Source organism: Moschus berezovskii, chromosome 15, assembly GCF_049115385.1.
Source record: "Moschus berezovskii isolate FMDL1 chromosome 15, NW_MosBer_1.0, whole genome shotgun sequence".
Classification (NCBI taxonomy): Eukaryota; Metazoa; Chordata; class Mammalia; order Artiodactyla; family Moschidae; genus Moschus; species Moschus berezovskii.
The window spans coordinates 19,236,162-19,247,569 of NC_142474.1; the positions used below are offsets into that span (position 1 = coordinate 19,236,162).

The following is an 11,408-nucleotide window of genomic DNA, read 5'->3' on the forward strand; positions in this document are numbered from 1 at the left end:
GTACCTCTTTCCAGAAATCCATATACATAGGTATGTGTATATTTATGGCCCCTTTTTTTCTTTATATAAATAGGAGCATTTTATCACTTTCACTGACTGTCTTGGAGCTCATTCTTTATTGATACATATAGATCAATTTTACTTTTTTAAACAGTTGCATATATTCCATTGAATAGATATAGCATCATTTATTTAACTAGTTTGCCATTATATACTTTTAGCCAGCCCTTTCATTTTACAGATGGGGAAAGAAGCTCAGAGAGAACTTGTGGATAATATTGAATATTGGTCCAGCTCTTCTAAGATCTTCAAATTTTATTACTTGAGTATCCCCTAAAAGGATTTTAAAAAATTATAGTGTCCCTTGCATGTTTTTAATCTTACGAATTTAAATAGTGGCATACCATTCCTTTTTCTCCTCCAACTCATATTTCCATTCTACTACTTCAATAGGATTTTATCCTAATTATAATTTTATGCTGAAAGCATTTTATTGGACACCCTATTAGATGTCTCTGTGACAAAATTTATTCATATGTAGAAATTTAAAATGTTTTAAAATTTCCCATGCCCACAGGCTCTGAGTATTTATTTTCTTCTGGATTTAGTTATCATTAGTATGTAAATGATTAAAACAACATTTATAGCTTACAATTTTTGATGATTATTAACCTGAAAGCAACTTAATTGGAGGTTCATTTCTTAATGAGATTTTTGGGGCTTTTTAAAATTTTAAGTAGTTCATGTATTTGTGCATGAAGAATGTTGTTGTTTCAGTTGCTCAGTCATGTCCGACTCTTTTGCAACCCAAATGTGCTAACACGGGGCAGTTACGCATCAATTTTATTCCTGATTTTCACTTTTTTTAGATATAAATGCCGAGGAGCCTGAGCACATCAAAAGTAGATGGAGATGGAAGGAGTTTGATAATTGCAGTATCATTCAGTTCTTTGAAATCATTGAGTTAATAGATTGAACTGTATAAAATTGCCAGCATTCAACCATTTTTGACCTGAAGAAGTAGCAATATTGTTCAAATAAAATCACATAATGATCTGTCATCAAAAATTATTTTTAATGATGTCTCTGCTGACAACTTGACCAGTTCCTCTCTCCATTTTTCCCAAGCCATCTGATTTGCAGAAAGATTTGTTACCCAGTGGTTAGAGTCATTCATTTTTCTTAACACCTAAGCTAATATGTTTTGTTTTTGTTTTTCATTACACTAATATTTTAAATTTAACCTAGTTAAGTGTTCAGTGTTCCACAGTAAGGTTGGAGATTGTTGGTGGGTGCACCTTGCTTTTGTCAAGTTGTAGAAGGACAGTTGTGAAAGAGACAGAATGGATAGCCTGCCTTCGTGTTGGTGATACATTTTAGAAAAGTTGAGGATCTGGAAATCTATTTCCTTAAAACCATTTGTGACTACATTCCTCTTAAAAATCCTACTTGTACCAGCCAGCCATATAACTGATCACACCTATTGACTGCATGATTATTTTATTTCTGTGCATATTTTCCAAGAAAATAATTGATCAGGGAAAGATGCAACTCATATATGGGTATTTCTAGCAGCAAAGTTTATGACAAAGAAAAACTGGAAATGATCTAAATGTCTAGTAATGAAAGAAAAATAAATGTGTTTTTTTTCCTTTTTTTAAATTGTGGCAAAATTCACACAACATAAAATTTACCATCTTAATCCTTTTAAGTGTACAGTTCGATGGAATTTATATTCATATTGTTAAGCAGACCACCATCCATCCCCATAACTCTTTTCATCTTGTAAAACTAAAACTCTACACCTTTTAAACACTAACTCTCCATTCTGTCTTTCCCAAGCCTCTTGACAACCAGCATTATAACTTCTATCTATCTTTATGATGTTGACTACTCCAGGTATCATATCAGTGGAATCACATGGTATTTTCATGTGACTGGCTTATTTCATTTAGCATAATGTCAAGTTTCATGCTTGTAACCTATATCAGAATTTCGTTCTTTTTTAGGCTGAATAATATTCCTTTGTGAGTATATTTCACACTTTAACATCCTATTTTGTATAGGATTTGTGTGCTTTGTGTGTGGCACTTTTCCTGCTTTGAGAAATGTTTCTGGGGTTATTTCTCTGTGAGGTTATAATAACACTAATAGCTAACTTTTAGCTGAAAGTTTGGTACATAGAGGTAATAAATATTTATGAAAGAATGATTTATGTGTTGGGCATTTTACACAGAATCATCATAGCCCACTGAGGTGATGTTCCATAGATGAAGAAAGGAGGACATTAAATTTGTTCATATCCTCAACAAATATTTGGGTGCCTTCACGAAGTTCATAGAGAATGAAACACAAAGAAAACCTTAGACAAATTCACAAAATAATAAGTTGCAATTAGGAAACAAATAAGAGGCTAAAAGGGAGACTATTAGATGGGGACTTACGTTAGATAAGAAGGACTCTCAGAAGTGGTGATGCTAAAGCTGATATGTGAAGAAGTAGGGGTGGGGGTGATGTTCCAGGCAGAGGAAACATGATGTGTGAAGGTCTTGGAGGCAGGAAGGAGTTGGGTGTTTATCAGAGACAAAAGCAGGATGGCCGCGGTCCAAGGAAGGGAAAGAACAGTTAATGGAAAGTCAGCAGTGGCCAGATTGCACAGGGCCTTGAGGGCCATGGTGGCATCTTGACCTTATGCTGAATCTGGTCAGCATAAGCCTCTGAGTAAGACAGTTACTCTGGCTGCATTGGGGAGAGTGGACTAGAGAAGACAAGTTGTAGAACCAGTCAGTGAGGAGGCCTTTGAGGTCATTCCAGTGCAAGATGCTGGTGAACAAGTGGTGGCCCTGGAGATAAGTAGAGAAAAATCTTGATGTTTTAGAGAGAGGGAATTGATGGGTGTTGCTGGTAGAATGGATGTAAGGGTCAGGGAAGAAGGATGACCCCCAGCTATCTAGCCAGAGGGGAATCAGTGGAAGGTGGTGCCATTTACTGAAAAGGGAGAGTAGAGAGGCAAATTTGAGAGAGAGTGAGGGAACCAAGAATTTAGCCTGGAAAACGTCATTTGTTCTATCCCTGAGACATCCAGTGAAGATGTCAGGAAGGTCAGCTGCTTCCCTGTGAGCTAATATTAATATGAATAGCTACTTAGAAGCACCTAGTAAAATGACAAGCACCTACATCCTCTGACTCAGCCATCCTAATTCTGGAAATGTATCTTACAGATACACTTCACATGTTTGAGGTGACATAAGTACAGGGTTATTTGTTGTAGCATTGATTATTATAGCAAACAGGAAAAGATTGGAAGCAAGTCAACTATCAATAAGGAGCTAATTCAATTGTGCTCCAAGCAGTGGAATACTATGCAACTGTATAAACAGGAGGAGGGAGATGTACTTACTTGGAAAAATTGAGGTGTATTGTTAAATGAATAAAGGAATCTGCAGAAGAGTATATTGAATAAGCTGTATCTAATGTAGGGGAAGTAATATATACTCATACACTGCTTATGTTTACAAACTAATGCAAAATGATTACTTGCTGGGGTGTAGGGTAGGAGTGAAACTTAGTATAATCAGCCTTTTTCTTATTAGAATTTCAAATCAGATGACTGACTTACCTACTTAATTATTAGTAGCCAGTATTGACTGAGCAAGTACTGGTGGGCAGGAACTTTCTATACACCCTGTGTCCCTTACAGCAAAATAAAATATACATTATAATTGCACGTTGTACATGAGGCTCAGAGAAGTGAAGTGTCTGATTTGAGGTTGCACAGTGAGTAAATAGCCAACTCAGGGTTTGATCACAGGTCTTGAGCTCCTTTGCCTCCTCTTTTCCTCGAGGGTGTATGTGAGGTTCTGTATGTGGGTTTCCTGCCTGGTGGCTGCTTTCCTGACAACCAGTTCTCTCCTGCAGAGCCTCATTGGGGACATTGACAACGCCATGAGGACCTTCCTCAACTACTACACCGTCTGGAAGCAGTTTGGGGGGCTCCCAGAATTCTACAACATTCCTCAGGGATATACAGTGGAGAAGCGAGAGGGCTACCCGCTTCGGCCAGGTAAGCAGCATCTCTGGCCCATGGCCAGCTCACAGCCTCCAATTCTCCGAACCCCAAGCCCTCAACATCTCTATGAGGTTCCATTCGTCACAAATGCTCACAGCTCCATTTTTTCCCCCCATCTGCTTCTTCCAGTGACTCTGGGTGGTTTTCCTGCTGGGAATTCTATATCCCTTTTATTTTCAGAAAAGGAAATGGAAGCCTGGTTGGTTGCAATGGCTTCCCCAAGGCTGTTAGGTGTAGGAGCTAGGACTGGAACCCAGGTCTCCTCATTACATCTTATGCTCTTTCAAACTTGGACAAGCGAGTGAGATGGACAAAGCCAGGTTGATGCCTTTTGAGTTCCTGGCATTGGGATTTTGGACGCATAGGCAATCTTAATCATAAGTCAGTGGATCAGGTCAGATAAACTGTGCATCTGTGGAATGTTGGGACTTTAGGAATGGAGTTTAGGAGTGAATCATCTCTTGTCATCCACCTCCTCATTTGCAGCTCAGTCCTCAAGACGTAGAGAAGGAAGGGCTCACACACTCGATAACTCTTACGTTCTTTTCCAGCTCCGATCTTCTGATTCACTGAAGGAAAGTTAAACATTACAAAGAGGGGAAAGGAAAGGGGAGCAGAGGAAGGAAGCTGAGTCAGCACACAGTCACCCCCCACCCCAAAATAGCTTCTGTTACCATTGTTTTTGACTCTTCCCCCCGAATGCCTTCTAGCTGTGGGATGGGCCTTCTAGCGGCTTCTGCCCATTCTGCCCTTCTTTACCCTACTTCCTTCCTCCTCTGACCTGCTAATCTTCTCGGGGATTGTTGTAAGAATCTTGGAGAAGCAACAGAAGTGGGAATAAAACAGCAACTGGAAAGAGCAAATTAGTCATTTTTGACTCCTCGGAGGCTGCTGTTTTTACTATTGCTCATGCATTTATTCTCATAGCTTTTTTTCCTTTTTTTAAGAGAAAATGGTCAGATTGTATTGATGCCATGTTACTAATAAGTAGGATGAAGACAGAGTTTGGGACTAAATTTGAGACCTAGGCTTGTGCATTCTCAAAGATAGAGGGAACCTGAGAGGCCTTCTAATCCAGTGGCCCCAACCTTTTTGGCACCATGCATCAGTTTCATGGAAGACAATTTTTGCATAGACCAAGGTTGGAGGGGGGGATGGTTTGGGGATGATTCAAGTGTATTACATTTATTGTGCACTTTATTCTCTTATTATTACACCAGTTCCACCTCAGATCATTGGGCATTAGATCCCAGAGATTGGGGACTCCTGTTCTAATTGGTATCCCCCTGCAATAGCCCTATCATGTAGTTATCTCGTGTCTTTGTTCAGTTACCAGCAATAACAGGAGACTCACTACTTACGGAGGCAATGGGTTTTGTTTGCAGGATAGGCTGGCAGGAAGGCTCAGTGGAAAGTAAGGCACCACAGCCAGGAATCCAGAAATGCCTTAGACCAGTCACTCTTCCTACCCCAAACAATAGCAAATGGGAGATAAGGGCCTTTTCTATAATTAGGTTGGCCAGTGCTGATGCTCTGGTGCATGTTTCTGACCAGCAGTGTTGGAGTACAGAACCTAGCCTAAAAGTCTCTGAAGGCCTTCACCGTCACCTAAGTCCAAGTCTAACCCTTGGGCTCTCACCCTCTTCCAGAGAGTTGACCAGATACACAAGAAGTTAAAGCAGTCACTAGCAGACGCAGGCCTATGTGTGAGGAAGAGAAAATAAGATGCTCGGTCCTGGGTGCACTGAGCCAGACAGCTGCGAGACGCATAAGGGGAGACTTCCCATGAGGGCACCATCTTTTCCATCTCTGAACACGCACAGTGTGTTCATCTACCAGTAAATGTACCCCCATCTATGCTTAGAATGTGAGCAATTAGATTAGTAAGTGTCTACAGGCCTGTGGGTTAAAGGGAGGGAGAAGTAGGAGAACACTGGGGAGATCAGCAGCGGTATTTTCTCCCAGAATAAGAAACAGATGGGACTTCCCTGGCCATCCAGTGGTTAGGACTCTGTACTTCCAATGCAGGAAGCTTGGGTTTGATCCCAGGTCAGGGAACTAGGATCCCACATGCTGTGTGGCACAGCTTTAAAAAAAAGAAATTGAATATAAAACAATTCTGATGTCTTCTCAACTCTGCCAAAATGAAATGGAATAATAATTCCTTTTGAAACAAACTCTATAAAAGCCAATGTGTTTAATTCCTTGAATTACACATGAAAATGCTCAAGGGACTTCCCTGGTGGTCCAGTGGTTAAGACTCTGCATTTACATGACAGGGGGCACTGATTTGATCTCTGGTCAGGAAACTGAGATCCTGCAGGCCAGCAAAAAAACAAAACCAGAAATAGAGTTTGCAGTAATAAATCGCTAGAGAAAAAAGTACTGATCAGGAGTCAGGAGGAAACAGGAAGTAGAACATGAGGAGGAGAGGCTGGTGTAGGGAGAAGAGATGAGTTCTTTCCTGTCTGAGTAAGGACAGGTGAAGGAGTAGCAAAGTCTGTGGAGCTGTAGCTCCTACCCACCAGGCCCACCCCAGAAGTCACATCTTTCTTTTCTGTAACGGCCCTCTAGATATCTGAAAGCAACAAACACATTGTGCTGGGTTTTCTTTTCTCCAGATAAATATTCCCATCTAGTCCAACTCCTGTTGGCTAGTTGGCTAATATTCATCTTATGATGAGGCTCATGTCTGAATGTCAGATTCCAATTGTGTAGAACAAGGCAAGACTGTTGCCTTATTCTGGGCACAGTGAACTGATAGCTGCATCTTTGCTAGATTGTAAGTTGATTCTTGAATATCTTAACCTTCATCTTTTTGCCCATCCCATCTTGGAAAGGGCCTTATAATGAAGCTTTAGGATCAAGTTAGGCTGTAAGTGGCAGAGAAAAAATAGTAGCTTAATTAAAATAGAAGTTTATTTTGGGGGGACTTCCCTAGCGGTCCAGTGGTTAAGACTCCTCACTTCTATTGAAGGGGGCCTGGGTTCAATCCCTGGTGGGGAAACTAAGATGCCATACCATGTGGTCAAAAGAAAAACAGGAAATTTAATTTATTCTCTGATTTTCCGGCCTTTTGTGGTACTCTTTGGTATCAGGGACCTTAATCCCACACCTGCCTGCTGGGAATAGTTGTTAGTCAGGGGAGCCTTGTGCTTGAGTAAAGTTAGCGATTCTGTTACTAAGGAAGAAGGAGGGAACAGATATTGGGAGGTGGGCAGCAGCCCCTGCCCGCTTCCCTATCCCAGAACCTGGCTGCCTGTCTCTCCCTTGGGATGGCAATCCACGATCCATTTTAATGCTGGTCTCCACTAAGCCTCAGATTGTGGGTGGATTGGCTCTGAAGATTCAGTCGAGGGAGTTGCCCCCTGTTCCCTCTCATTGGGACCCTGTGGACACAGTAAGGAGGGGAGGAGTCTCTCGCTGCTCCAGACAGGCTCCCAGCCTTCCCTGCCCAGCCACTGGATGAGAAGGGTCCACTTTGAACTTTGCAGAACTCATTGAGAGTGCCATGTACCTCTACCGTGCCACGGGGGATCCCACCCTCTTAGAACTCGGAAGAGATGCTGTGGAATCCATCGAGAAAATCAGCAAGGTGGAGTGTGGATTTGCCACAGTAAGTGTTTCCATGGGCCCAAGAATTGGGAAATGTCTCCCCCTGCTGCTAAAGAGCCTCTGGAATATTAACACTGGAGGGACTCGTAAAGGTGTAAGTAGTATCTTTATTTTATAGTCGGGGACGCTGAGGAACAGAAGCTGAGCCTGGCTAAAGGTCACAAAGCAGGTAGGGGTGGAGCTCAGATTCGTTCCCAGGGGTCTAGACTCCATGCCCTTGGCCTTCTCCCTACTTCAGAGACCCTCTAGCTATCTGAATAGGCTACTTTGCAAAGAAGTGTTTTGTGAAACATTTTGTGAAAAGGCCTATAAAATGGACTTTAGAAGGGAATTACAGTCCCATAGCCTTATTTGCAGGGAAGCCTGATGGCTCAGCAGTAAAGAATCCGCCCGCCATGCAGAAGACACAGGAGATGCGGGTTTAATCCCTGGGTCAGGAAGATCCCCTGGAGGAGAAAATAGCAACCCACTCCTGTCTTCTTGCCTGGAAAAATTCCCATGGACAGAGGAGTCTGGCTGCCTGCAGTCCATGGGGTCACAAAGAGTTGGACATGATGGAGCAACTAAGCACACACGCACACAGCCTTATCTGCGGGCTTCCCTGGTGGCTCAGTAGTAAAGAATCCCTCTGCCAAACAGGAGATGTAGGTTCAATCCCTGAGTTGGGAAGATCCCCTGGAGAAGGAAATGACAACCCAGTATTCTTGCCTGGAGAATCCCATAGACAGAGGGGCCTGACTGGCTATAGTCCATGGGGTTGCAGAAGAGTTGGATACAACTTAGCGACTGAGAAGCAACAATAAACCTTATTTGCAAACCCATGGATCCTTAATGAAACAGCCCTACTGGTCTCACAGATATTTACTGAGTATCTTTCATGGGCCACGTGCTGTGCTAGACTGAGGATTATAGCAATGAAGAAAGACCAAGCCCCTGAGCTGACATTTTAGTAGAAAAAACAGTGAATGTGTATCTAGGAGGCAGAAAGGAGGCCATTGTGGCTGGAGGTGGGTAAGCAAGGGGGAAAGCGGGAGAAGATACATCCCCAGAAGTAGGCAGGGGCTAGATCACATAGGGCTTTGTATTAGCCATGAGGAAGAGCTGGGATTTCATTCTGCTGGGAACGAGAAGCCTTGGTAGGATTTACAGCAGAGCAGTGACATGCTATATTTTAGAAAGATCACTCTGGCCCCTCTGTGGAGAATGGATTCAAAGGGTCAAGGAGGAGAGCCATATCACATCCTTAGAGGACCCAAGCAGGCAAGATAGAAATAAACAGTGGTTGCAGACATGTAAAAACCAGATGTTGAAGCAAACCGTCTGGAAGGAAAGTCACCAAAAAGCCTACAGAGGTTTTTTTAGGGTATGGAATTAAAAACAAATAAAAAAAAACTCTTCCTTTTAAAAAAGTTGTAATGTGATTATATTCTATGAGTAAAACATAGATGCGTATTTTTAAAGAGAAGACCTGTATGTATAGGAGAAATATAAAGCAACGATGTGCTTTAACTTCTAGTATGTTGTATTTTGTGAAAAGCCAAAGTGGATGAGCTCAGTGGGGCCTTAGAACTCTTGACTTATTTCCATGAAAGTGAAGTCTTTTGGAGCCCTGCCAAAGCAAATGATGGAATAGACATCTGACTCCTTGGCCTTTGGCAAATAGGACAAAAGAATAATAATTCCTGGTACATCAAGTCCATATTTTAGTCACATTTTTGGGGTATAAAATAGATGTCTACTGAGAACTAGTTTTGTTTAAGAAAATGTATTGCTAATTCTAAAATAAATACTTATTTTAGAAACTAAAATAAATGTTTGTAGCAGGTAAACCTACTCATCCCCAACTATAAACTCAGTATGAATTTTTCTTTGTAAAGACTCCTAATCAGTTGTGTACAAGAGCAAAAAACTTGGTAACCATCTTAATGTCCAACAAGTAAATGATGCTACATTTTTACATCATTAAGAGACGAAAACAGTAGATCAATGTTTGGAGTCACAAAAGGATAGGATAAAGGGCCTAGGATATTGTATCATGTAGGGGGACCAAGAAAGACCGTTCTGATGAGGCAGCATTTGAGCAGAGACCTGCAGGAAGTGAAGGGAGGGGGAAGATATCTGAAGGAAGATGACTCCAGGCTTCAAGAACACCACTGAAAAGAACTGGGCCAGGCATAAGCTTGTTCACAGAATAGAAAAGCTAAGTGGCTGGACCTGCGAGAGCCACAGAAAGAGCAGGAAAGAGATGAGGTCAGCAAGGAGCAGGAGCCAGATCAGCAAACACCTGTTAGGCCACGATAAGGACTTTGATTTTAGTTTGCTGGAAATGGGATGTTAACAGAGGATTTTCCATAGAGGAGTGACAGGTAAGACTTCAGATAAAAATATCTTTGAGCATAGCGTTTCCCAGGTGGTTCAGTGGTAAAGAATCTGCCTGCCAAGCAGGAGATACAGGTTTGATCCATGTGTTGGGAAGATCCCCTGGAGAAGGAAATGCTACTCCAGTATTCTTACCTGGGAAATCCCATGGACAGAGGAGCCTGGAAGGCTACAGTCCATGGGGTCACAAAGAGTAGAATACAACTTAACAACTAAACAACAACAACAAATCCTTTAGGGTAAGAATGGAAGAAGGAACCCCAGTTGAAAACTGTGATAAGCTTAGTGAGAGATGACGTTAAGTGATTTGCTCAAAAGTCCATAGCCACCTAGTGGCAGGAAGGCCTGACGGGGTCCCCCGATCCTTTCCCCTGCTCTGATGCTAGTCTGACTTACTTCCCTCTTCCATGTGGCAGATCAAAGATCTACGGGACCACAAGCTTGACAACCGCATGGAGTCTTTCTTCCTGGCCGAGACTGTGAAATACCTCTACCTGCTGTTTGATCCGGACAACTTTATCCACAACAACGGCTCCACCTTTGATGCAGTGATCACTCCCTACGGGGAGTGCGTCTTGGGGGCCGGGGGTTATATCTTCAACACTGAAGCACACCCCATCGACCCTGCTGCCCTGCACTGTTGCCGGAGGCTGAAGGAAGAACAGTGGGAAGTGGAAGATTTGATGAGGGAATTCTACTCTCTCAAACGGAAAAGGTCGAGATTTCAGAAGAAAACTATGAGCTCGGGGCCATGGGAACCCCCAACAGGGCCCGGAACATTCACCTCCCCTGAAAACCATGAGCAAGCAAGGGAAAAGAAGCCTTCCAAGCAGAAAATCCCACTTCTCAGCTGCCCTAGTCAGCCTTTTACCTCGAAGCTGGCATTACTGGGACAGGTTTTCCTAGATTCCTCATAACCACTGGATGATATTTTGTTTTTGAAACTAAACTGTAACAATAAATCTGCTTTTGATGATCATGGTTTTCTATTTTACAAACTGGGTTGTTTCATGAGATTTCATTCAAAGATAGGGTGCACAACTAAAAACAATTGCAAATCTAGTTTTTCTCTTATGGTTGGAGAAATAGCTGAACATAAAGTTAGCCAGCTTCAAAGACCCCAGGGCTTGATACTTGAATCTTCCTTCCTTTCAAGGTTCCCATTTTCTGGAAGGTGTTGTAAATATATTTGTTAGTCCTTTTTTGGGGGGAGGGGGGAGAGATTTTCATTTTTTATTTTTTAACTGAAGTATAGTTGACTTACAATATTCTATAAATTCCATAGGGCTTATATAATATAGAACTATATAAGAACTATACTGTATGTAGAATATAGTAAATAGAT

At 42.0% G+C, this 11,408-nt stretch overlaps 1 protein-coding gene across 1 annotated transcript in view; it reads left to right on the forward strand.

Annotated features, from left to right (window-relative positions):
- Window positions 1-11,061, forward strand: part of EDEM2 (ER degradation enhancing alpha-mannosidase like protein 2) — a 30,823-nt gene extending 19,762 nt beyond the window's left edge. The window contains exons 9-11 of the mRNA XM_055436262.2: window positions 3,919-4,063; window positions 7,564-7,685; window positions 10,480-11,061. Coding sequence (XP_055292237.2) covers window positions 3,919-4,063; window positions 7,564-7,685; window positions 10,480-10,980 — 768 coding nt within the window. The 3' untranslated portion in view covers window positions 10,981-11,061. The remainder of the gene's footprint in view (window positions 1-3,918; window positions 4,064-7,563; window positions 7,686-10,479) is intronic.
- The last annotated feature ends 347 nt before the right edge of the window (window positions 11,062-11,408 follow it).